Source organism: Prorops nasuta, unplaced genomic scaffold, assembly GCF_024137725.1.
Source record: "Prorops nasuta isolate Cenicafe-Biocafe unplaced genomic scaffold, Cenicafe_Pnas_1.2 PNAS00008, whole genome shotgun sequence".
Lineage (NCBI taxonomy): Eukaryota > Metazoa > Arthropoda > Insecta > Hymenoptera > Bethylidae > Prorops > Prorops nasuta.
This window is the reverse complement of record NW_027116805.1, coordinates 2,954,219-2,980,169: the sequence shown is the minus strand read 5'-3', so window position 1 is coordinate 2,980,169 and position 25,951 is coordinate 2,954,219. Positions and strand designations below refer to the sequence as shown.

At 34.3% G+C, this 25,951-nt stretch overlaps 5 protein-coding genes across 9 annotated transcripts; 3 read left to right on the top strand and 2 right to left on the bottom strand.

The window, feature by feature from the left end:
• Window positions 1-85: 85 nt before the first annotated feature.
• Window positions 86-4,468, top strand: Ero1L (endoplasmic reticulum oxidoreductin-1-like protein). The gene is made up of 8 exons (XM_066730948.1): window positions 86-728; window positions 979-1,182; window positions 1,282-1,439; window positions 1,504-1,689; window positions 1,757-1,803; window positions 1,890-2,238; window positions 2,318-2,611; window positions 2,810-4,468. The coding sequence occupies exons 1-8, from the start codon at window positions 591-593 to the stop codon at window positions 2,859-2,861; spliced, it is 1,428 nt and encodes a 475-aa protein (XP_066587045.1). The 5' UTR covers window positions 86-590; the 3' UTR covers window positions 2,862-4,468.
• Window positions 3,562-8,587, bottom strand: Pli (E3 ubiquitin-protein ligase pellino). 2 transcript variants are annotated; one of them, XM_066730949.1, is made up of 10 exons: window positions 7,748-8,587; window positions 7,587-7,645; window positions 7,233-7,390; window positions 6,524-6,709; window positions 5,966-6,197; window positions 5,653-5,859; window positions 5,287-5,574; window positions 4,719-5,050; window positions 4,561-4,640; window positions 3,562-3,986 (listed from the first exon to the last, which is right to left on the bottom strand). In XM_066730949.1, exons 3-10 carry the CDS (start codon window positions 7,241-7,243, stop codon window positions 3,934-3,936), a joined length of 1,389 nt encoding a protein of 462 aa, XP_066587046.1. In that variant the 5' UTR covers window positions 7,244-7,390; window positions 7,587-7,645; window positions 7,748-8,587; the 3' UTR covers window positions 3,562-3,933. The 2 variants fall into 2 exon arrangements, with proteins under 2 accessions (XP_066587046.1, XP_066587047.1); XM_066730950.1 differs by lacking the exons at window positions 7,587-7,645; window positions 7,748-8,587 and having other exon boundaries at window positions 7,233-7,435.
• Window positions 8,588-11,553: 2,966 nt separating this feature from the next.
• Srp54k (signal recognition particle 54k) lies at window positions 11,554-15,022 on the top strand. 2 transcript variants are annotated; one of them, XM_066729913.1, is made up of 9 exons: window positions 11,554-11,684; window positions 11,887-12,178; window positions 12,389-12,565; window positions 12,632-12,861; window positions 12,970-13,120; window positions 13,199-13,347; window positions 13,425-13,686; window positions 13,764-14,139; window positions 14,221-15,022. In XM_066729913.1, the coding sequence occupies exons 2-9, from the start codon at window positions 12,101-12,103 to the stop codon at window positions 14,316-14,318; spliced, it is 1,521 nt and encodes a 506-aa protein (XP_066586010.1). In that variant the 5' UTR covers window positions 11,554-11,684; window positions 11,887-12,100; the 3' UTR covers window positions 14,319-15,022. The 2 variants fall into 2 exon arrangements, with proteins under 2 accessions (XP_066586010.1, XP_066586009.1); XM_066729912.1 differs by having other exon boundaries at window positions 11,567-12,178.
• Window positions 15,023-16,452: 1,430 nt separating this feature from the next.
• On the top strand, window positions 16,453-24,368 carry LOC136775341 (uncharacterized). Of its 2 annotated transcripts, none has more exons than XM_066730025.1 (10): window positions 16,453-16,575; window positions 21,076-21,180; window positions 21,312-21,491; window positions 21,718-21,917; window positions 21,992-22,295; window positions 22,381-22,616; window positions 22,692-23,383; window positions 23,459-23,739; window positions 23,827-24,080; window positions 24,148-24,368. In XM_066730025.1, the coding sequence occupies exons 2-10, from the start codon at window positions 21,087-21,089 to the stop codon at window positions 24,346-24,348; spliced, it is 2,442 nt and encodes an 813-aa protein (XP_066586122.1). In that variant the 5' UTR covers window positions 16,453-16,575; window positions 21,076-21,086; the 3' UTR covers window positions 24,349-24,368. The 2 variants fall into 2 exon arrangements, with proteins under 2 accessions (XP_066586122.1, XP_066586121.1); XM_066730024.1 differs by having other exon boundaries at window positions 21,309-21,491.
• A 351-nt stretch (window positions 24,369-24,719) lies between these two features.
• On the bottom strand, window positions 24,720-25,910 carry LOC136775345 (uncharacterized). Of its 2 annotated transcripts, XM_066730032.1 has the most exons (6): window positions 25,782-25,910; window positions 25,481-25,552; window positions 25,196-25,391; window positions 25,091-25,128; window positions 24,948-25,024; window positions 24,720-24,884 (listed from the first exon to the last, which is right to left on the bottom strand). In XM_066730032.1, the coding sequence occupies exons 2-6, from the start codon at window positions 25,533-25,535 to the stop codon at window positions 24,723-24,725; spliced, it is 528 nt and encodes a 175-aa protein (XP_066586129.1). In that variant the 5' UTR covers window positions 25,536-25,552; window positions 25,782-25,910; the 3' UTR covers window positions 24,720-24,722. The 2 variants fall into 2 exon arrangements, with proteins under 2 accessions (XP_066586129.1, XP_066586128.1); XM_066730031.1 differs by having other exon boundaries at window positions 25,481-25,821.
• Between the last annotated feature and the right edge of the window lie 41 nt (window positions 25,911-25,951).

Below are 25,951 nucleotides of genomic sequence, written 5' to 3'. Positions count from 1 at the left end.
TCATACATATGTCATAAAGGAAATAACCCTCGTTGGAACCTTGTTAATTTGTAAATGTTTAAAGACAGAAATTAGAATACAGATAACAATGCATAAAGATATACAAAATAAAAAGTGGGAGTTGATCGTGCTTTCGATGCTTTACCCTTTTATCAGAAAATAATGGAGTGAGGAGAAAAGCGTGATGTTCCGTTATGAACACGTAGTTGATACTCCCACCTTTACTATTAATAGAATCTTTTCCACGTGTTACTCTATCATTTGTTGTCATCATCTGCCACGTACAGCTGGTGCAGACACGAACGGAAAGACAAAACGAGAAACTGATACAGCAGAGGGTATAATACTTCGGAAAGTATCCAGGTTATTTTCTATTAATTGCAATGAGTAACTGGGCGTTGATCTACTAGATCAATATATCTTTTAATCGTGCTATATGTTAAAATTAACATAAATGCGTAAAAAACTGGTGAAAAGCACGAAGAGCAAAAACCAACCGATGTGGTTGATAATAAGCGGCACGTTGATCTTAACGATCCGCGATAACCGTCCTTTATCAACATGCGATTAATTTTGAAAGAACGACATTAATGACATTCTTTATTTCAAGCAAGAAACCCAGTGGCACAATGCATATTCAAGTTATTTTGTTGTTATTGTTTTTCTCAGTGGCATATGGCAATTATTTTGCTACCAGTAATAGAAACGCCGACCAGTGTTTTTGTAAGGTAAGACTTGCAATAAAAAACTATTACATATCTGTGATAAATAAGGCCAAACTATGGAAGAATTGGTATAAAAATGTTGTAGAACTTGTAATATGCAGTAATTCCATACAAGAGTTAACTTGTTTAAGTTTAATTTATAATATGAACAATAAGTATTTGGATACTTACTCTTTATTATCTGTGACTGACCAAATTAGATAGAGATACTTATATTATTGCTTTTCCTAGCATTAATTTAAAAATTTTGCAGTTGAAAGGTTCCATTGATGACTGCAGTTGCAACATCGATACAGTAGATTATTACAATAATAAGAGAATATATCCAAGACTTCAAAGTCTTCTAGTCAGGGATTACTTTAGGTTTTATAAAGTTAATTTAAATCAGCAATGTCCATTTTGGGCTGACGATAGCAAATGTGCAATGAGATATTGTCATGTTCAACCATGTCATGATGTAAGTATGCCTAGAATATGGTTAGTAGTTCTTATTGAAAGTAATTATATGAATAGTATACAGTAATTAAAAAGTCTTTCTATTTAACTAATCTTACAGGAAGACATTCCAGTGGGATTGAAAGGAGAAATTCCAAGGAATATTCGCTTTAATGAAAGTCCTTTAGAAAAATATAATTTACATACCCAAACAACTGATTGTAGCCAAAATTCAAAAGATCATGACATGGAGCTTGGTTATTTAAATACCACAATCAGGTAACTGATAATTTTCAAGATCTAAGTTTAAGACACTGATATAACAATTTACTTTGAATCATAGTTCTGAAAATTATAAAGAATTTGAACGCTGGCAACAGCATGACAATGCACAAGACAATTTTTGTGTGACTGAGACCAGCCAAGGAGAATATGTAGATCTTTTATTAAATCCAGAAAGATATACTGGATATAGAGGACCCAGTGCACATAGAATATGGCGTAGTATCTATATGGAGAATTGCTTCAGGTATGTTTATTTAGAAAAAATTTTATAAATTGTGATTAACTGGTAATATTATATATTATTTTTACAGGCCTGAAAATTCACCACACAATTTCATTCAGTCATCTAAGATAAATGGTAATAATGCTTGTTTAATATAGGATAATTAAATTTTAGATTTTATGAGAGTCATAACATAAGTTTTGCCAATTTTGTTTTTGTAGGAATGTGTTTAGAGAAAAGAGTTTTTTATAGAGTCATATCAGGTCTACATGCTAGCATAAATATTCATTTATGCTCAAAATATCTATTGTCGGCTCAAGAAAGTTTAGGAGTGTTACCCGGTGGTATTTGGGGTCCTAATTTAAATGAATTTCAACAAAGATTTTCACCTGATACCACAGGAGGCGAGGGACCCAATTGGCTAAAGAATTTATATTTTACGTATCTGCTTGAATTGCGAGCGTTGTCTAAAGCAGCTCGTTATTTAGAAAGAGAAGCGTATTATACTGGTAACAAAATTGAAGATGAAGATACACAAATAGCAATGAATGATTTTCTTAGTGTTGTAAAGTAAGTTCTTTGTTTAAACATATTTCAATTATTGTAATACATATGAAGGAAATTGAAAATCTTTTTATTTATATTTCAGATCATTTCCGGAAGAATTTAACGAGACAGTGATGTTTACAGGCGGAAGTCAGGCTTTAATCTTGAAAGAAGAATTCAAGCAACATTTTAGAAACATTTCTCGTATTATGGATTGCGTTGGATGTGATAAATGTAAATTGTGGGGAAAACTACAGATTCATGGTTTGGGGACAGCACTAAAAATCTTATTTTCTGGCAAATTTGATACATGGCAACCAACCATCAGAAGTTTTGATAGGAAACAGTTCTTCTTAGAGAGAAGTGAAATAGTAGCCCTTATCAATGCTTTTGGCAGGTAAAATTTATTTGTCATTATTCTACATCTAATGCGCAGCAATTCTTATTTGTTTATTTTAAATCTATAATAATCTCTGATTGAATTGGCATCAAGAATTGTAAAAGTGTTTTACTGCTTTTATTTTATGTCCTAATTTAAGTAAAGTCAAATTAATAATAATTATGTCTATGATTATAATAAATTTTATCTTTGCAGATTGTCAGAAAGTATATTCGAGCTAGAGAAATTTCGACAAATGATGAGGTAGCATAATAAATTAATTGATAAAGAAAAAAAAGACATTAATAATTGATACTACTATATGGACACATCACACGAATTTTTAAATTTTTCTAAAATATGAATATATTTTTTGATCGACATTCAGTTGATTATGGTGTATATTTAACTCATACGTTTGAACAGTTCTTGACGTACGGTCGCGGAGAAAGATTTACCGTTACGTTCCATTTATTGAGTTTCGAAGAATGGACTTGCGTACCGTATACAACGAAAAACTTTAGAATCTACTAATATATATTTTATTCATAAATAATTCCTTTTATCTAGATTTTCTTAAAACGAAATCTCTTTTTGAGCTGAATTCAAATTTTTTAATTTTTAGTTTTAAACGAAACCAATATATAAAACTCCTTCCAAGTAAAAAAAGACTGTCCATCGATTTAATCTCTATATTACAATTTCAGCAGAAACTTCAACTATATCTGTGATAAGTATTTTTTTCGCTGTACTTTTATGTACGATCGATTTAAATATGGACGATTTGATGATGCGCCCTTTCCTACAATATTAAGAAAAATCAAAATCAAATTGAATATATAGTATATATAACAATATTATTTATGTTATATTCATATAAGTTTTGTATAATCTTTTTGGAAATTAATGCTGCTATATATTTATTCACAATCAATAAGCTAAAAGAAATCATTGCGACTTAAAGAATATTTTATGGAATGTTCAAACCACAGCTGTTTAGCAATTACGGATGGTGAGTAATTTTATAAGTTTATTTCTTGTTTGAGGTGGCGTACGTTTTCCGAACAGGTTTTACATTTGAATTATATGATATTAGATTTGCTTTAGCTTTATTTACAAAAGCAGCTGATAATACTATTTTATATATACATATACATTACTGGATATAAGCAATACAACACTTAGAACCAGAATACAATTTCTTTGTAAATGACTACTATATGACTATTAATCAAACTTGCACTTATAAATAAAGAAGATATAAAAGAAATTATAAATGCTGCCTAGATATAAATGAAAAATAAATTATTTGCATCAGGAACATACAAGATTTGTTAATACTAATCCATTGCGAATGCTTTACGGAAGATATTTTTTTTGCACCTTACCCAACCTACAAGATTAAATAAATAAAATACGATTAAGATTGATCGATCCCACATTCTTTACAAAATATGACGATTTTCATTCGACGGCTTCCTTTCTCATGTATAAAGCAATCAGTTTTTTTGTCATAATAGCTTACTAGTTATAAATGTATTCTTTCTTATAATTATATTATGTACGCGGGCATCATACACACAACACGCGCGCGCGCACGCACTTACGCACGCACACATATACACACGCACATCATATAAACTAATGAGAAATTTGAGAATGGAAATCTAATCAAATGATACACAAGTTTTTACAATTTTGCAATGGCACTATGATATTCGATAATTACATACTCGGCACGTAAATTGTCCAGTTTACGTTTTGTTTAGACTAAATGTTTAATAATTGTTCAAGTTTCTGTTTTGAAATATGTGATTAATGCCTTTATTCTCTCTCTCTCTCTCTCTCTCTCTCTCTCTCTCTCTCTCTCTCTCTCTCTTGTAAATTCCTTCTCATTCTCACTATTGTTACTATGAATATTTAATCTACGTTATCTTGAAAAATGAGCTTAACATATCCCGGATTACCTTCGAGGGGAATAGCACAAAACGGACACATTGCGATATAGCCATTTGTACCATGTGGTATTGGTACTTTCTCCCAGTACCTAAAATATAAATATTTAAATTAGTGATTGATTTATTCCAAATCCATAACAGCCTCGAAAAATAATTTTTAAACCAACTTGACGGTTTTCTCTGTAGCCATGTGACCACAAGGACTAAATGCATATGTTGGTGGTCCACTGTCTACGTAAAACGCTGGTTCGATTCCCATGCATAATTTAACTATGGGACCGACAATTAGGCACATAGGACATCTCCTCGTAGCCTTATCTTTTTCCTGGCCCCAGTCGTGGTGACCTTGCACGTGTCCACACTTTAAATAAACATACGGCTGCTCTTGAGCTGAATCGGATACTGCTCTTCTCGGTATAACTAAGGTATTTAATCCGACGGGGCATTGTGGTCTTCCAGCATTAATTGCATCCACTAATTCTTCCAAGTCATGTTTTGTCTGAAAGAAAGACAAAGATTAAAAAAATATGAGGATTTCATATTTAACTTTTTTAATTAGATAAGTGAGTTTAAGTAGAAATTATCATTTATTTAATTTCCACTTATATAATTTAACGATCATCTGTGAATTAAATCACAAGCGGACTATCCAATAGCCTTAAAAAAATCAGTTGCTGACATCCATATATCGTTGTATTAGTAAGTAATAAGTAGAAAGAAATAAAACAAAAGTACCGGCGATTTTGCGAGGCCCTCTGCGGATCTCCAGAGCAAAGTAGCTCCACAGAGATCGATGAGAGTACCATCCTGAAGAACATTATCTTCATCTTCAACAACATTTCCTTTCTGTTGCGCACTACGACTCTCTCTCAGAGAGAAAACTCCGCCACATACGCTGACTTCTCTCCAAAATCCACATTGGGCTTCACCACCACAAAATTGTCCTCTGGGATGCATGATTAAAATGCCGTTAGTGGTCAATCCATCAATTTCTCGATTTTCTTGCCATTTCGTTGCTTTCTCCTATCGAATGAAATGATTAATTTTTCTTTTATAAAACACCTTCAGTTGACTCATATCTTTTTCACGATTGATGATTACCCCCAGAAATATATTGCTGGAGCTATCGAAGCCTGCAGCAAAGATCCTAGCGATCTGTGGGTTGGATCTATCAGCAAGAATGCGACAAGCAAACCTACTTATAGTACTTTGTGCAACTCGGCCCTCGTTTGCCACTCCCCCTTCGCTTCCTCCGGGACAGGTATCCATTACTACAAAATCGATTGGCGTCTCGGATGACCGTCCAATCTGAACAAAAATTCTTCATGTTACCAAAGAACTTTTAATACCTGGTTTATAATCAATTTATCTAATTATAATAATCCTATATTAATATTTTCATGTACTTTTTTACCTGGAACATATCAGTATTCTCATCTTCAGTATATTCAACAATAACAGCCTGTGTTCTAGAAAGAGTGTAGGAGATGGAATGCTGTTTTGTATTAAGGATAGCTTGGGAATTGTGTGGAGTTCTGACGACATAATGTTTATTACGTTTTACCCCATTTGGAGTTTGTCTTTTATATAAGACAAATTTACTTCGTCTCCTCCCTCGATCCCCAGGTGGAAGATATCCATTATACCTGCAACCATAACAAGATCATCAGACAATATTTGCTTTTGATATGTATATTTCGACTTAAGGTTTAAATGTCAATGTCTGAGGGAATTGATATAGATAACAACTTTGTCACTACGGAATCAGAGGATATCTTATCTCTGTATTATTTTATCCATATTTCAATGTGTCAACAAACCAAAAAGTAGAAGTGTTTCTAGTAAAATTTTTCCAATCTGAGTGGAAAGCCATATTAATATTGAAAGAATTTTCATCATTGCTACATTCTCATTAATATTATAATCCTGCTCTATAAATACAAACTGTTATTGTATCATAAATATTAAGTACCCAAGGATAACTAGTTCTCCATATTTTACTAGCTTTAGCTTCTCATGATGATGGTGATGGCTATGAGCTCCATGTGGGTTTGGGTGAGAGTGGCTATGACTGTTTATTTGACGAGGACTGTGAGGCTGCCCAATGCTCTCTCCCTCTTCCACAAGTAATGGACTCTCACTGCTACCACCGTCCGATCTACAATACATCAATTAAAACAATAATCAGTTAAAAAATTAATTTTAGCTTGCTATTGTTTTAGTGCTATCAGTTTCCTTGTTTACAGATCTGATAACAATAGATGGATAAAATGGAGCACAATAAAAAGATTACTCTATTTTTGTAGGAATATTATTTTATTGAAATAAATAGACCTTTGATTTATTAAAATAGCATAAGAAAGTAAACATTACTGTAATTTAACTTAATTTATTTAATTATTCATATATTTTAAATATCAGAGATGATTTTAGTCACGACAAACAGAATGTAAACAAAATTAAGATTAAACTGTACATATTTTAATAATAAATAAAAGAATAAAGAGTTGGCCAATCTTAGTTGTGATAGAGACAAATTGCTTGAGTGTAAATTTTATATCAGTAAACAATGTGAGTTTATTTATACAGTAAAACAGATATAGCGTGAGGGAGGAAACAAGAAATAAAATAAACAAAGTATTAAGAAAGAAAAGAGAAACTGTAAAACCTAAAGAACTTACAGTATCACCATTGTGGGTTCTGCGTTCGAACCAATTTTGCTGCAGTTCTTGGCACACGTAACAGGGGCCACTCAGGGGCTACAAACTTCATTGTTGTTTGCTGTCCCAGCGTTTGCAGAATGCAGTGCCCTCACGGTAACTCATGAGGTATATCGGAACTAAATCATGTATGTGTGCACATTGAACATGTGTTAGTATAAAATTAAAAGGCTAATAATGACGTCATTTTATGCGTAGTATTGAGTTTTTTATTGATATCAACTCGCTGTATTAAATTGATGTCACTTCTGATTACTTCGTAATTTTTTCATCAACTGTCACCTATTGTTTGTCATTGCAAGTCGAAATACTCACCGTTGCCTTGTCCATTGTGCCTTGCCATTGCTTGCCGCCCTGCCATTACCCGCAGATTCCTGAAATACCCACAGATTTCCGGTTTTGGAATATGTAATACTATGTATTTGCATTGGATTTTTAAAATTTTAATCTTTTAGATCAAAATATGAATTAGTTACCATCTTTATTTAGGGTGCATTCTAGTAATTACGCATGCGCTCATAAATAACATAAATAATTTTATGCATTTTATATGCTCCATACCCCTCAGAATACACATTTGAAAAGACATGGGATCTGACATAGTTGAAGCGCTCCAAGCGGTAAAAAATGAAAGCAGAGGAAGCCCGGGTTTTACATTGATTCTTATGGATATTTTTCAATAAATTGCAATTTATTATTGAAAACCTTAAAACTTTTGAATTTGGGAGAAAAGTTTGTACAGATATTTTCCATCGAAATCATTATAACTCTCCTGTAATTTCAATAGACATTTAGACACTTAGGCTTTCATGCGCCATATTCGTTTTTTTATTTATCTATATATAGACTCCGCCCACGTGTCAGATCCCAATATATATGCACGATATGCACAGTGGCGTTGATAGCAGCTCCGTGAACGCGCCGTCGCGCCCCTAGTGCTTCGTCGTTAATACCACAAATTCAAGTTCGATTCTATCCAATTACTTTTGTTTTTAATAATTGTGCACGAAATATTTATATATAACAATTAATACATTAGTTTATAAAATATATAAATATGGGGTGTTCTAATATTTAATTAGATCTTTGCTTTGCATTGCTGTATTATTTCCTGCGCTGAGGCTGCCAGTTACAAATACAATATTATCACACTGGAGGCTCTGCAGTCTGCAATTCTTTTCCTTTTCTACATATCTCCACTTTTCTTCCTGACAACATAAATGCGTTGAACGCTCCGTTCGAAACTTCGCCAAACCTCCCACACTACGGGTTGCGACATTTGCAACTTGCGACGACACGCACAGTCCCGTCTGAACTGGACAGAACTGGAATGACCAATTTCTATTTTATTCCTCCCCCCCCCCCCCTCTATAGAAAGAAGAACAAGTAATAAATATCAAAATCCAAAGCAGAAAAACGATTTGTAGGATTATGGAAAAAAATAAATGCGAAGATATGGTAATATATAATACTGAGTTGAGAAAAATTCTAATTATGTACCTAGTGCAAAATTATATTATTTTTTATATGCTTTATTAGTTCATCATCAGTAAAGAATAATAGAGTGAGTAAAATTATATTAATCTTAAAAATAAATATTGTTAAAGACCACACACCGCCAAAATGTCAAAGGGAGCGATCAGGAACATACTCCTTGTATTAAAACTTCTATAAGATATGTCACTTATCATATACTTGAAAATTTCAATCCGTCAGTTTCCAGAAGCAGACTATATAAAAAGCTAACCGAGGAGCTGAACGTTTATAGAGAGATGCATGTTTTTGTAAAATAAATTTTGTAACAAGCGTCGCCCCCTATCTATATTACCGTTTTTATTTTTATTAAATACACTATTGCTCAATAATCTTGCGTCAGGCGAGGGGCAGTGGGGATAAGAGAGGCAAGGGGTTATCTAGGGAATTCTAGTGGACACCGTCAAATTTTTGATCGGCTATCCCTTTGACGCAAAAGAGCTGTCAAAAGCTAAATTAACCTGTATTTTGAAGAAATACAGAAACATAAATATTTTTAAAAAACAAATAAGAAGAAAGAAAGAAAGGATTTTAATAAATATATAAAGAAAAAATATCAGATGAGTATTAGTTAATAGAAAATGTTAAAGTAATTGTTAATTATTAAGAAAATATACTTTGTGGTTTTTTTATTTCTGTTACAGGTTAAATGCTGTTTCTGATGAGCTTAAATTACAGAAAAGAAATATATATAGACCAATAAATAAAAAAGGACTAATTTATGAAGCATTTCTGTGTGGACCAGTCATTTCAATAATTATGATGTAATGTTCTAATAGTGAATGTGTAAGCGTTTGGTGTATATACACAAAGAAATTTTATTATAAATTAATAATTATATATAATAATGTGTTGATTCTTATTACTATAAATTAAAGCTAGTTCAATTAAAATATTCTTTTTCTTTCCTCCTTATCTGAATTCTATACATACATAGTAATTACATATTCTCGTAGAATCTATTCTTTAAACTAATTAAATTGTAACTATTTGGAATGTGCAAGTCATAACTATTTGCTTCAATGATATTTATTATTCATTGTAAGAGAAATTGCATAGAGCCTCTGCAAATTTCTTATTAATATGTCACATCCTTCTACATATTATCTTTTATGACATTTATATGCCTCGTTTGCACTATTTTCTTCTAGTCTATAACATATAAAAATAATTTTACAATCATTAATTATTACACGCAGATCTGATGATTCTGCTGATCTCTAATTAATTTTATAAATATTGAAATCATTGATAAACCATTGTCTAGTTAAATTTGAAAAATAGGCATTTGAATGATGTTATTTAAATTTGGTATCTCTTTTGTGAGATATGTTTTCATAGTACTTGGGAAGATAAAGTTCTTTAGAAGGTATGTGTATACTAATGAGTTCATTTTGCTTTCAGCTTCGAATAGTTTTTCAACTACGTGTTTGGATATACATTTTGAATATAGAATATATTTATTTTGTTACTCCTATTATAATGTTGACAGAATTGGTAGTAAGATATATCAATCATCTGAAAATAATAGAATATATATATGGCGACTAGATAAATTAAGGATTTAAGACAGATAATTCTCAACAACAAATAGGAGTAACAAAATAAGTATTGTATATTAGGAATGGATATCCAAATATGTAGTTGGAAAATTATTTGAAGCTGAAAACAAGATTAACTCAGCAGTATACATGAATGTATTGGAGGACAATATCCTGTCAAATGTAAAGAAAAGATATCATGTAGACGAAGTACCAAACATTATATTTAAGTACAATAAATTAAGTGAAGTGTCTAGATTCTTCAAATTTAATAGAGCAATAGCTTACCTATCATCCTCACATTGATAGAATCAATTAGACAGCAGAATAAGCATACTTCAGCGTATTTGAAAATATCTAGAGAAATATTGGTATATGTTGAAAACTAGAAGAAGAAGGAACAATCAAGGCAAATAAATGTCACACAAGATGTGAAAGAATGTGACAGATCAATAAGAAATTTGAAGAGTCTCTATGCAATTTATCTCGCATTGAATAATACAAATAATTGAAGCAAATAGTTATGACTTGCACATTTCAAATAGTTGCAATTTAATTAGTTTAAAGGATAGATTCTATGAGAATATCTAATTACTATGTATGTATAGAATTTGGATAAGGAAGAAAGAGAACGAGTATTTTAATTGAACTAGCTTTAATTTATAGTAATAGGAATCAACACATTATTATATATAATTATTAATTTATAATAGAATTTCTTTGTGTATATACACCAAACGCTTTCACAATCACTATTATAACATAATTAAACCATAATTATTGAAATAACTGGTCCACACAGAAATGCTTCATAAATTAGTCCTTTTTTATTCATTGGTCTATATATATTTCTTTGCTGTAATTTAAACTCATCAGAAACAGCATTTAACCTGTAACATATATAAAAAAACCACAAAGTATATTTTCTTAATAATTTATAATTACTTTAACATTTCCTATTAACTAATACTCATCTGATATTTTTTCTTTATATATTTATTAAAATCCTTTCTTTCTTTCCTTTTATTCGTTTTTTAAAAATATTTATCTTTCTGTATTTCTTCAAAATACAGGTTAATTTAGGTTTTGACAGCTCTTTTGACGTCAAAGGGATAGCCGATCTAAAATTTGACGGTGTCCACTAGAATTCCCTAGATAACCCCTTGCCTCTCTTATCCCCACTGCCCCTCGCCTGACGCAAGATTATTGAGCAATAGTGTACTATAATGTAAACTATGTAAAGTTTGGTGGCACAATTAGTAAATTATTATTTTCTTTTTTCTAAATACTGGTATTCAGTTATATCTCAAGAACTTTTTATACGAAGTTTTCTTTAATCGTAGGTTTAATGTCTATGTTCCCTTGAAAATTTATATATTAAAACTGTAAAAAAAGATAATTCGCGCTTCGCGATAAGCTTTTTAACCGGAAGTATCGGATTGCTGTGCCTCGTTGGCCATGGCCATTATAATTGTCATCACCGTCGTAGTGTAATATGGTCGTAATTTTTAACTCATCTCCTTCAATTTTCTGGTTTTTAGATCAGTTTTCGATGACAGGAAAGTTTGCAGATGGCGTTATACATATATAAAATATATTACAGGTTGTAATAAATCAAGTAGATCTATGCCTGAATTTTATTAAAGCTAGAGAAAGGAGAAGTAAAGCAAAAGTTTTTCGAGATTTGTTCAATTTTTATAATCGGATCATCATAGTCAGCATATTCGCGATAAAGTATTAACATAAGCTTTCAAAATGGTTTTGGCTGATTTGGGGCGTAAAATTACATCAGCCTTAAGATCCCTCAGTAATGCAACTGTTATTAATGAGGAGGTAAATATGCTTTTTCAGTTTGTTAACAGATGGTATGATTCTCACTAGTTGTTTGTAAACAGAGAATGCAGATTTTCAGCTACTTGATTCATATAATATAGTTCTTATTTTCAGCAAGTTATTGATTCTTTCTTTCTTCAATATAAAATCTAGCTTTTCATTTGGTTACAACATTCTATGGTGTGTGATGATATAATAAAATTTTTACAGGTATTAAATTCTATGCTAAAAGAAATATGCGCAGCATTGCTGGAAGCTGATGTTAACATTAGATTAGTAAAAAAGTTAAGGGAAAATGTACGAACGGTTATTGATTTTGATGATATGGCAGGAGGACTTAATAAACGACGAATGATACAGAGTGCAGTTTTTAAAGAGCTTGTAAAGGTATAAACAATAATTGTTAACTACTTCTTATATTAGAGTAATAATAATTTTTTCATAAATTTATAGTTAATTGATTCTGGCGTAAAGCCATATCAACCTGTTAAGGGACGTCCAAATGTAATTATGTTTGTTGGATTGCAAGGTTCTGGTAAAACCACAACCTGTACCAAGCTAGCATATCATTATTTAAAAAAAAATTGGAAAGCATGTTTAGTGTGTGCAGATACTTTTCGTGCTGGTGCATATGATCAAATCAAACAGAATGCAACAAAAGCTAGAATACCATTTTATGGAAGGTAAGTCCTTTTTTTATGTTTTTGAATAAAAGTAGTATTAATATATATATATATATATATATATATATATATACTAATACTATTATAATAATTGTTTGTTCCTTCTAGCTATACTGAAGTGGATCCAGTTGTAATAGCTCAAGATGGTGTAGACATGTTTAAGAAAGAAGGCTATGAAATTATAATTGTTGATACCAGTGGTAGGCATAAACAAGAAGAATCCTTATTTGAAGAAATGCTTCAAGTAGCAAATGCAGTGGTATATACTAATATTTAATTTATGAGAAAAATATGTAAATGAGTACAAAGATCACAGATTAATCATTTTTGTTTTTAGCAACCAGACAATATAATTTTTGTATTGGATGCCTCTATTGGTCAAGCTTGTGAAGCTCAAGCAAGAGCTTTTAAAGAGAGAGTAAATGTTGGTTCCATTATAATCACCAAGTTAGATGGTCATGCAAAGGGTGGTGGAGCACTATCCGCGTATGTAATTCAAATGTGGCTTTCATATATCTAGATATCTTTTTCAGAAACAATTAAATACTGTTTTAATTATGCAGGGTTGCAGCCACACAAAGTCCTATAATCTTTATGGGTACAGGGGAGCATATAGATGATCTTGAACCATTTAAAACAAAACCTTTTATTAGTAAATTATTAGGGATGGGTGATATTGAAGGGCTTATTGATAAAGTAAACGAATTAAATTTAGATGACAACGAAGAATTAATTGCAAAAATTAAGCATGGCCAATTTACTCTAAGAGATATGTATGAGCAATTTCAAAATATTATGAAAATGGGACCCTTTTCGCAATTGATGGTAAATAGAATTAGCAAACAAAAAAGTATTGATTATGTATTGAGATAAACTTTTTATATTGGTGGTTTATCCTACAGGGAATGATTCCTGGGTTTAGTCAAGAATTAATGTCAAAAGGCACTGAACAAGAGTCAATGGCCAGGTTAAAACGACTGATGACCATAATGGACAGTATGAATGATGCCGAATTGGATAACAGAGATGGTGCAAAATTATTCAGCAAGCAAACTGGCAGAATAGTAAGGGTTGCTCGTGGCTCTGGGGTAACAGAAAAAGAAGTCAAAGATTTGATAACTCAATATACGAAGTTTGCCGGAGTTGTAAAGAAAATGGGAGGTATCAAGGGTCTTTTTAAAGCCGGTGATGTGGCTAAAAATGTTAATCCATCACAGATGGCTAAGTTGAACTACCAAATGGCTAAAATGATGGATCCTCGTGTATTGCATCAAATGGGTAAATTTATTGATTATTTTACTAGAGATGCATTGTTAAATAAGTCGTAATTAATCGTATTTTTCCATTTTTATTTTTTAGGAGGCATGTCAGGATTACAGAATATAATGAAACAATTGCAACAAGGGGCGGCAGGGGGATTAGGTAATTTAATGGGAGGCTTCGGTGGTAAATCCTGAAATGAAATTCCAGGCAGTGGGTATACTGCCATACCTTCTGATTATCAGTAAAGGAAATGTCAGCAAATTTAAATAGTGATTTGCAGTTCGGATAACAAAAACGTACTGTAAATTTCTATTAATTATATTTCATAAATAATGAAACTTCAACAAAGACTTCATAGTAGGAAGTAATTACTGATATTTATCGTTCATCGTTTCATTAATTACAAAATCTATTTGATATACACAATCGAGTTTTCAGTGTACATAAAAATAAAGTAAAGTCAAAACACCAAAACCAACATTTTAAAATAAGATAATAATCTTGTACAGAACAATATATACAAGACTTATACAATATGCTATATATACAAAGTGCAAATTTCTCGTTTCATTTTTTTATGCTCAACACAGAAAAGTAACCCTGGTGTATGAAATACCGTTCCTGTTCTTAAAATTATATTATATATACATATGTGTAGGTTAACATTGCTGGAAACAAACTGTTTCGGGGATATCTACGGCAAGCAGCGATTATCAGCAAAGACATGGAAAAGAAACAAATTTTATTAGTTAACTTTTCTGCATTGGGAAGTTAGTGCAATATTACGAAATTATGTTGTACTCTTTTTAAGTATTCTTAAAAAGTAAGAAAAAAGATGTACTGCCGTGTAAGAAGGTTCTCGTGAACTAAGATTTCAATAAAGAAGCTATAAAACTTTGCATCATCGTATTTTTAGTAGGATAATAACGTTGTCTCGATCGGTACAATTGCAGTGTTTGAATCGGGAAAACTCATTCATAGCAAGTCAGGGACGTAACATTGATGAATTGTAATATGGGATAGAGGCAAAATGCATTAAACTCTTTTTAAAACGATGCGCGATACATCAGCTGACCTCAATACGTACATGTATGTACATAAAAGTCGTTCTACCTCCTACGAAAGAAAGGAGCGTACACTGTTTTATGTGTTAGACGAGATGCAAATCTTTCGTTTCGAATAATCTTGGAAGTACTCCTACAATCGGTAACAAAAGGATAGATAGATTAAAGGAGAGAGATGGGGAGAATAGCGGGTGGGAGAATAAAAGTAAGAAATAAAGGGAAGCCTTTTACGAAAGAGTGACTCGCGTTCAGAGTAAGCATGCAAATATTTGAACGACGTCTCCAATGATTTTTTTTTAAATAAGATTATGTTTACAGACTGCTTTAAACCTTTTGGGAATCAAATTGTTCGCAAGAATCGTTGAATAATTTATAGAATATTTTTAGGGAATTTTATTCACTGTTTTTTGGATTTGCGTTGTTCTTTTAAAAATGACTCACAGATTCCATAAATGCAAATTGACCAGTTAGTTCGCAAATCGTCGTTAAAATTAAATTTTTAAATTAAGAATGATTCGTTTTCCGTTAAGCAATAAGGAATGCTGTTTTCTTATGAACTGTCATCGAAACCATAAAGGATCAGATGGGAACTCCTAATGTAAAATTCCAAATATTTCGACCTTGACCTGATATTCGAGTGACTCAGTTTTTTTTCCGGTGATCGTTAATTTCAAGCTTTTGTAGAATCAAATAAAAAAGGGAGAGGGAAAAGGAGAAGTAGAGGGAAACAGACGCGAACACAAGGATCTTGTATTTTTTGGAAGATAAGAGCGAATGTGAAAAAGAAAAAGCTACAAGGAGTATTTATAAATAAATAAGATAGTAGGTATTTTGACGAATATTGCATTGTGAAAACGTTCGAAATATTTGTCAGTATGACCTCGATGTGCATATAATGTCCTCCCACGTAAAAGAAGGATGATGCATCGAAGGAGGAAAGGAAGAGTAGAGTGGACTGAGTGGAGTGGAGTGGAAGATAGAATCACTAACAATGAGGAAATACTACGAACTGCGATGGCAACGACGCGACAGCTAAAGAGGAACCAAATAGGTGGTGGTGGTGGTGGTGGTGGTGGAGGATAAAGAGGAGGATTGGAGGATTCCGGATTCGTGAGGGTCGTCGAAGGGAGTCGCCATCTGGCTGAAAAAAGTTTCGGCAAGGAAATTCGTGATACGTCAGATTGGCCAACGGACTCCTCTCGTGTTATGTTGACCAGGATAGGATATCGAAGGACAGAAATTCAACTGAAGGGTGGGGGGATACGCATCATCGGCAGATGATATAAGAGAAGAAGAGATATGAAACCATCACCAGTTATATTAACTTTCTTTCGAGCGACGAGGAATACACGCGGATATTCCACATATCAGTAATATATATCAATTGGTAAGTCTCAATAATACTTAATTTTTACATCTTATCGTATCACATATCCATCCTAACCTATCTTATTCGTACTATCGTTTTGCCAAAATTTTTTGACACCTTCCTTCCATCATTTTTGAAGTCTTCCCACATAAAGTACATCGTGTCAGAAACTTTGCTAAAATGTTTCCGGATTCAACTTCATACATTTTCACGTTTTTAAGATCGTTTTGACACTCTCTATGCGCGCTATATTTGGGCTCCTATCACGTTCTGCGAGATCAAAGCCGCTGCATCAGTGAAAACGTTAAAACGCTCTGTCTTTCCGGCAAGTTGCAACAATCCTATTAGCGATGGACTTAGAGAATTTTGTTGAGTCACATAAATTAAGAAAAGAAGGAAATTTTGCTTGGACCGTAATGAGAAGAAATGTATAATGTAAAAATAACTGGACTTTTATATCCTCGATATATCATGATACAGTATTCTTTTATAACCGGTGGAAGTGTTTCTTGCGAGAAATAAGGAAAAAGTACGTATAAAATTTACCAAAAATCTTCTCAATACTTCTGGACCTCATCTTATCGTAAAAACCAACGAGTAAGCTTTACATCCGGTTTTTTTACTGCTCGGATAATTAAATTTTGAATGTGAAGGATAAAGATTTAATTAACTGAGCAGACTTTACGATTACCGGTCTTTTAGTCTCTGCCCATAAGAAATAGAAAGACATTGGTTTCGGCTAAAAGTGATCATTACTGCTTTTGCCGAAAATCATATCAAGCTTGAGGAGAGAAGAAACATGAAACAAAAAGAGCAAAACAAGGAAGGAATGGACGGGACAGTTTTGTATAAAAAAGCGTGAATTATTTATAAAAAAAAGTAAAAGAAATGAATGAATGACAATTGTCCTTACCGTGGGCTAGGAAAAAAAATTTTCACGAAATTAATTGGGAAAGAAATTAATTAATGGACAAATTATATGGTTTGAAAAATAAATAAATGATCTCTTTTGGTAAAAAGATGACCAGATTGAATAGATTTGCACAAATGAATTATTAATGAGCCCTCTGTGAGAAAAAATTCGGCGTGATAAATAATTGCGGAAAGTTGGTAAATTAAATGATAAATGAAGGGAGAAGAGGAGAAGGAAGAAGAAAAAGTTGGATGGCACGTTTTAATACGATTGAATAACAAAATGAGTAAAAGTCATCGATTGGGGGTATTTTATGGTCGGTGTAATGCAATCTTAAGAAATTTTCCAAAGGGCTTCCGGGCCATGGATCGTTTTAAGCTACGGTCGATAAAAACAGGGAAAGGGAGAAAAGAAATATTTGAACGACACGCAATAAGGAGATGTTTCGCTTTCGTTTTCTCGAGAATTTCAAGAATATTGATGACAGTATGGCGGCGCCAGATCGTACATCGATCATCATTTTGGATGGGAGAAATCGTTTCATAGAAATAATTGTTGTGCAAAGCTTCGGGTCTGACATCGTAATTTGACAAATTATACAAATGTATTATAGCACGGACATACACGGGTTTACGGTAGGTATTATGCAACTGGAAACCCAACGATTGTTATTGTCGAAAATATATTTGTATGCTCATTTATTTGGCAGGGTCAAGTTACGTGGCGAAAGCACCGGTCACTGTGTTTCGTTTTTTCCCTCCTCTCTCGCCCCATCTCGCGTCGGATTAGTCGCGCTAGGCCCAAATCAGTCCTTCGTTTTGTAAGGGGACACTCGAAAATGACAGCTTGTCTCAAATTTCAATTCGATCAGTTTTGATTTACATACATAATGATTCACAAGTTTTCAATAGAATTATGTTATTATAATGGCATGCAAATGAGATTCGTTTTCAAGATCGTAGCGAGATGAAAAGAGGTTAGAATAATTTCAGAGAGAATCGAGGTATGGGAGAAAGAAAGTTTAGAGCTGTAACGCGAGCAATTTGTTTATATACGAATATAAACGTACGAATGAATAATCTGTTTTTGAAATGCTCTCTGGGGAAAGAAAGTAAGAGTTTCACCGTCCTCCACCAATGGCGTTTGCGTATAAAATGCGCCATCGATGGAAGATTCTCCGATCTTCGCTTCCTCGGTGAATTAAAACGGCTATAATCGATTATTAGACTATATAAATCAGTGAGATTATCGAATTGGAGGAGATGAGAGAGAAAGAGATATGGTTTGTATTTCGCAAAAGAAATTCTTTTCGCGGCATAACGGTGAGAATGAAATTACTGGGAGATTTATATTGGAGGTTATATAACTTGAGAAGTGGCAGGCTGATACGTAATTGGCGTGAAATTATGTGACAGAAAAAGTGGCCAAGACGATTATCCATGAGCTTCTTTCCTCTTGTTTTATTCTATTTCTTTTTCTCTTTTGTTATTTTCTCTCTCTCTCTCTCTCTCTATAATTTTGAATCCGGTAACAATACACATCACTTTGTATTTTTTAAAAATATCGAAAGAAAACAACGAAAATTTCTCGATATATATAGTTGTTCATACGAAGGTGTCCTCGCACTTATATTTACGGACAGTTGCGTTTGTAAGTAATGAAACACTATCGATGAGAGGAGAACTTTCCCAAAAGTAAAACTCGTACCGGTATCAGCCAGTAATGGGAGGTCATCTCAATCTCGCTGATCGACTGGCCAAAAACCGATCGACCAAGGAATCGCTTCTGACCTCGTTCGAATAATAATAATAATAATGACAACAGATGCTTTACCATCCCCGATAGCATAAAACAAGAAGCTTTCGAGCAATATTGAATAAGCCTATCGATATAAATTGTGTTAGTACTGTTAGTGGTAAATGTGAATTAATTTGTTAAAATATAAATCTTGTAAACCAAGTGGTATTTATTAGAGCCGAGTAATTAATGTTTTTGCTAAAACATGCAATCTATATCAAACATTGATACACGTTTTTATAAGAATGAATATAGATTTGCTTCAAAGCTCCTCAAATATCATCAGTCAATATCGAGAATTATTGAGGGTACTTAGAAATACTTAGAAGATTCTTGATATATCTAAGAATGATGTTTACGCTATTTGGGATTGAATACAATTAATTTTTGTCAACCGTATATCCACAGTGGCATGTAAATGATGCACGAAAGAAAGTGTACCGCCGATATATTTTGATCTATGATTTATTATGGATCTCATTCAACTTTCACTTGCATTATTAACATATCATTTACACCTTAAACTTTGCCCTTATCTATCTCTCAATTGAATTTCGACACGTGTACAATGAGATAAAATTCGTCTTCCTTAATTAGTCTTCAATTAATACAACCCCAACAACTTTTTATGTATCAGAAAGAAAGATGCGCTTAATATTATACAAAATCGAGAGCCTCTCTTATACGAGATGTCCAAATTACCATGTTAATCGGAATTTCTAAATAGAATGGGATTTTAAGACTAAAAGTTTTATAAAATCTGTAAGATCAACTCTTATTAAAAAAATCATTAAAAATTAATCATTCTTTCGGTCAATTTTTTCTATTGGTCAGATGTAGCTGGAGAAAAACGTTTCTAATGTTTCGAGTTAAAATATGTTTAATTTTTAACAACTTTGTAATTAAAAGTAGAGCAAAAAATGTTATTAGAGTGTTTCTCTTGAAATTTAATCCTTTGCTTTAAATATTGAAGTTTGCACCCTTAAACCAAGTACCATGCATATACAAAAGAGAAAGAGAGGCGCGCTTAATATTGTGAAAGAAAATACGAAGGAATCACGATTAAATTTACGCCAAGTGACGAATTCGGTATTTTATGTAAGTGGATGTGGTGGCGGCGATGCTGCGTATAATTGGAATGTAGGATCGTCAGAATAGGCTGTCGGAGGAAAAGATCCGGCCAGGCAAGCAAAAATGACGCAACCATGGACGGTCGATCCGTCTCTGGTAGCCCCTGTACACAACCACACAATGTGTCTCTCTGCTCTTCTGCAGAAATTCGTTTCGTGCCTGTTCCGATAAAATCTCATCGCTAACGCAATTCTCCTTTTCACTCCTCACTTGCCCCTCTTTAATTTATCGGCGTTGACGCCAATGAAAATTGCCCCAGCCAACATAACCTATACGGGATCTCCCAAATCAATTATGCAAATGGCGTCTCTCCAGGCAAACTTTTCACGATTATCATGTTATATCTTCCGTGGCGCCCCTTCCGTCAGTTCCTACAATTTATTACCCCGAAGGTAATAAAGGGCGCGACCGTGTTGACGTAACGCCGTCTTGCCAACACAGTCGTCAATACTGGATTTCCCAATGCCGCTATTCGAATTTCTTCCGATGTCAATGACTCTGGCCTTGTCCATGACTCGACACGAGTCTTCTTGCTTCTTTATGCCCGTCAAATCACGGAAGATCGTGCACTCGACGATTACTCGTTCTTCTCCATTAATTACCCACGCTCCGACTCTACCTTCGTTTCGCCACAACAATTTATTTCGCATTTTTTTCACGACTTCTCACTGTTTCAGGTCTCTCCAAGATGGGAAAGTCGGCACTGCTGCTGGTCCTGGTAGCTTTAATCGCTCATTCGCTCGGAGTTCCTTACGGCAAAACCCCAAGGCCGTTTCAAACGCGTAAGTATATCCCCCTCCCAACTGTTTAATTACAAAAAAAAAAACAGTCATTATAATAGAGGTACCATTAACGCAATATAGCGTAATCGACGATGGGAACTGTTGATCAAAGGTTACGATTTTTTTAGCAGAGGAGGACCAGTTTTACGAGCAACGAGCTAACGATGGAACGAACGATGCCTTTTACCAGAACACGGAGCAGAAAGGATACGAATATCCCGAGCAACAGTTTGTAGAAAGCGAACAGGGTCAGATCAGCCTGAGTTCCGGAGATCACGTTGCTCCGGGCGAATCGGCCAGTTTCGAGCCCGGTTAGTAGAGATCTTTCCGTTAATAGGTAGTATACCGTAGCATATTGATTCATCGTTGTACGATGGAGAGGGCAACTGTCCTTGCCAATTAATCTTAACCTTTCTCCATTTACCAACCGGACTTGACATTTCATCGATACTCTTTCCTTTTCTTTCTTCACCTTCTCGTCCACGTGTCACCCTGGCTCGACTGATCGATGCTTTCTCCGATTTCCGATACCGTCAGCAAGTGCCTATGGAGCTCCACAGGAATCCGGTTACAATGAGAACGCTCAGAGCCCCAACTACCTGTCCAACGGCTACCCCGACCAAAACGATTTGACTCTTTCGTGCAGCGGCCAGAACAAGATATGCACGGTTAGGCAGAACTGCGTCAATGGATACGTGTCCCTCGATCAGGAGCAGATTAGCCAATTGAACGATCAAGTAATTTGAATGATCCTTCGAATCGTACTGCGTTAATCTGCCATTAGCCAATCTTTTATTTATTCATTTTTCAGAGTCGGCAGTGCAATGTAAATTACGAAGTCTGCTGTTTGGTGAAGCTTCGGCATGCTCCACCAAAAGTTGATAATACTGGATATCCAGAACAGGATATCGAGCCGCCGTATGCCCTAGCCGGAAGTGGAGTCTCCGTGAATCAGGCTGAATTCGAACAGAGTGGAGGTCACGCTTTCCAGGAGGGAAGCATCGATTTGCCAGGACAAGTAGTTGAGGAGATAGGTCCCCCTAATGAGCAACCAGACGCATCAGTCGACTCGGCTGTACCTGCTCAATTACCATCCGAGTCTCCTATTAATAGTGGTAAGTTTACATATTTCTTGATGTATATAAAAAATGTCAAAAAGGTTGTAGCTAGTGAAATTCACACCACGTTTCGTTTTTATAGGCGATGCCAGCGACGCAGTACCTTCCATAGCTCAATTACCCCAAGCAGGAGCCGCAAAGGTACCGGAAGTACCAGCGGAAGCCAGTGGTTCCAGTCTTTCACCGACACATTTACAACTTGGCTGTGCTGCTGCTTTGCTCTGTGTGGAGGAACGATTCTGCACTCTAGAAGGAACTATAAGTCAAGAGCCTGTTGTTATAAATGAGAAACAGCTCTATCGTCGAGTACCTTTAAGCGTAAGTAGCGATGGTCAATCATTTCTCAGCCGCATTGATTCAAGACAGCTAGTAAACTTTCATGTGAATTAACAGGACTGCAGGAATCCGGACAATGGAGTTATTGGCAAATGCTGCCGTGATTTGAGCTACGTTGACCCTTGGCCTGCGGGTAATTTGCCTGCCAATTACAGTGGAGGCTTCGACGAGCAAGGATTCCCGACATTTTTAAACATTGCCAAGACGCGACCACCGACGAAAAAGCCGTTAGCGCCGACAAAGACAGTTAACTTCCAACCGATAAAGACTGCTCCACCAAGGCCAAGCATTAACGTTATACCTCACGCTCCATTTATACCTCGGGTACCCGTGGTTCCACAACAAGTAGTGCCACTCGCAGTGGAAGAGAATCTACCCGCCGAGATCCCATTGGTACCGGAAAATTCGGAAGTTATCTCTTCATCCATACCAATCCCGATTCAAGTTCCGCTGCAACCGGTACAACCCCTTCTAAATGCCCCGAATCTTCCTCGACCATTTAGCAAACTAAACTATGATTCTGCCTCGAGTGTCAAGAGTCCCGTACATGTTGCACCGGAATATCCGAAACCAGTGTGCGGAGTAAAGAATTCCGTTCCACGCCCAGGTGGCCTCAGAGAAGCAGAAACAGCTTTTGGTGAAATTCCATGGCAAGCGATGGTACTTTCCACCGAGTACCGTAAAATATTGTGTTCAGGAGTGATTATTGCACCTAATGCAGTTGTGACAGCAGGACATTGCGTTGATGGGTACGTTGATAAAATTTTTTTCGTCGTAAGGAACAATAATAATAACAGATCTTTTTATTATTTTATCTTACGTAGCTTGCATCCTAATCAGATCTCCATCAAGGCGGGAGAATGGAAATTAGGCTACGAGCTCAAGCACGAAGAACCTCTGCCCTTTGAAATTGTAAATGTTGCGCACATTAAGATCAATCCGAGCTATTCTTCAGGTTTGCCGAGCAACGATACTGCGCTGTTACTGTTGGAGCATCCGATCACCTTCAATACCCATGTAAACACTCTATGTCTTCCCGAGAATGTCGATGCTACAACAAAGGGACAGTGCATAGTTACTGGCTGGGGAAAAAATGAAATTCAACGTAAGACAATTATAGAGAATTATGCGAATACACTACAAAAAAAGAACAAGCGTAGGAAGAAATTATTTATTCCTAATTTGTTTTCAGTACATGCTGCCGGAGCAATCATGAGAGGTATCGACGTCGATGTTTTATCATACGATACTTGTCAAGAACGCTTGGCCAGTGCAAAATCTCAGTTGAACATTGATAGTAGTGTGATATGTACCAAGGCTCACAAACAGAATAACAATATGTGCCAAGTGGAACCTGGCTCTCCATTAGCTTGTGATAGGGGAAATGGAGTTTACGAACTTGTAGGAGTTTATAGTCAAGACACAGGATGCTTACCTACTAATCAGGTAAGAATTAATAATAACTGAAAATTCGTATAATTTAGGTTATTCATAAATCTTGTAAATCAATTAGATTGCGGTATTTGCACCACTGGAGATGACCTGGATGCAAACGAGCTTAACGACGTTGAGTCCGCCCAAGCTAGTACCTAAAACGGAAGTACCGGTATTGCCGATTGAGCCTGACTACCAACCGAGTGCCCATCATGAAATTCCAGATGTTCGAAAGAGCAATTACCCATCTGAGAATAATCAATATCTACCTCCAGTGTAAAAATGAAGTTTGAGTATTATACACGGCCATTTCATTTCCTTCTTAAGCATTAGAATAGACTCTCTACTTATGCTTACAATTCCATCCATTGAATCATAGATTATCTCTTATACATAGAATATTAAAATGAAGATGGACACAGAAATCAAGATAAATCCATTAAAAAATATAATAGTTTATTGTATACGCGCGTTCTTACAGTGTTTAAAAGGAAAATGAATGAGATGAATTGCTATTAATGTAATATAAATATATCTTTGTTGCGCTAGATATCCATAAGATTATTTTAAGTTCTTATAAGAAAAATTAAAAGTAAATATAAAAAAATTGGTAAAATTAAGAATGGCATTCTTTTCATTTTGCCTGTAGTTTTGCTAAGTAGTAGATTCAATTTGAGCTTTCAAGTGATGCGGAACGAGCTCGTCGAGTCTTCTATCCAAGAAGCTGACACAATTAATGAGCTGGTTTACTGTTGCTTCCAGAGCTTGAATATGAGATGTGGCCATATCAGGTATCAATGTCTCAGCCAATATCACCTGTCAAAAAGTTACAATTAAGACTACTTTGATTGATAAAAGAATAACTATTTTCATTCTTACTCTTTTTTCCAAATTGTAAAGCTTTGATTGCAAGGCATCTACATAGCCAGGTGGTATAGTCCTTTTTTCTACTGGACCTGCATAGATACTTATCAAAATTAATCAGAATTATAAATGGAATAAACTAAATTAACTATACTCACAAAATTGATGCACATTTACTACATCGATAATGAAAGGCCTGCAATGAATTTCAACATTTAGAAATTTTTTCTCATTACATTCTATCCATAAGAGATGATTCTAACTTTTCTTTCCGTGAACCTCTCAGTAAAGTAGATAATGGTATCAAGTTGCTGTCAAACCTTCTTATTTTAATTACTTTGGTATCATCAATCTCTACATTAGCCCATTGATACACGGATCTTTTTAATTCATCCAGTGTTAAGCCAGATAAAACTGAGAAGCATTGTAAATTGGTTTGCAGTATATCATTTTCTGACTCTGTAAATATATCATCAAGATCATTTAAATTCATATTATTACAACACATTCATAATATATCTATAAAGGTAGGAAATGATATATTTTACCCATTTTATCATATCTTCGAATTAATACCCAAACGCTTACTTCACTCATTCCCATATTTCAAATTTGGCAATCTGTGAATAATATTTTTTTTTCTTAGTTGACCTGTCAATTATTGTACTTCACTACCAGGTTAGGTCACTCCAATTAAATTGGATTTGAGTATAACATAATACATCCATTAATGATTAAAAAAGTTATTTCGAGTGATAAAAATGATATAAAAAGCATTGATGTTGCACGCAAATAAGGTTTCGCTTAATGAAAAATTGATGAAAATATAACAATCAAAGTGAAAGCTACCATAATAAATTAGCCTGCTTTGTCCAACTTCCGTCCACTTTCGACACTTCCGTCGTACACAGCGGGAAATTGATTCGTCTTTCATTCGGCTAACTTCACTTTGTATTTTAACATGGTCATGAAAGCTGATAAACCTGAAAGCTAGCTTAAAACTACTGAAGTGCTAAACC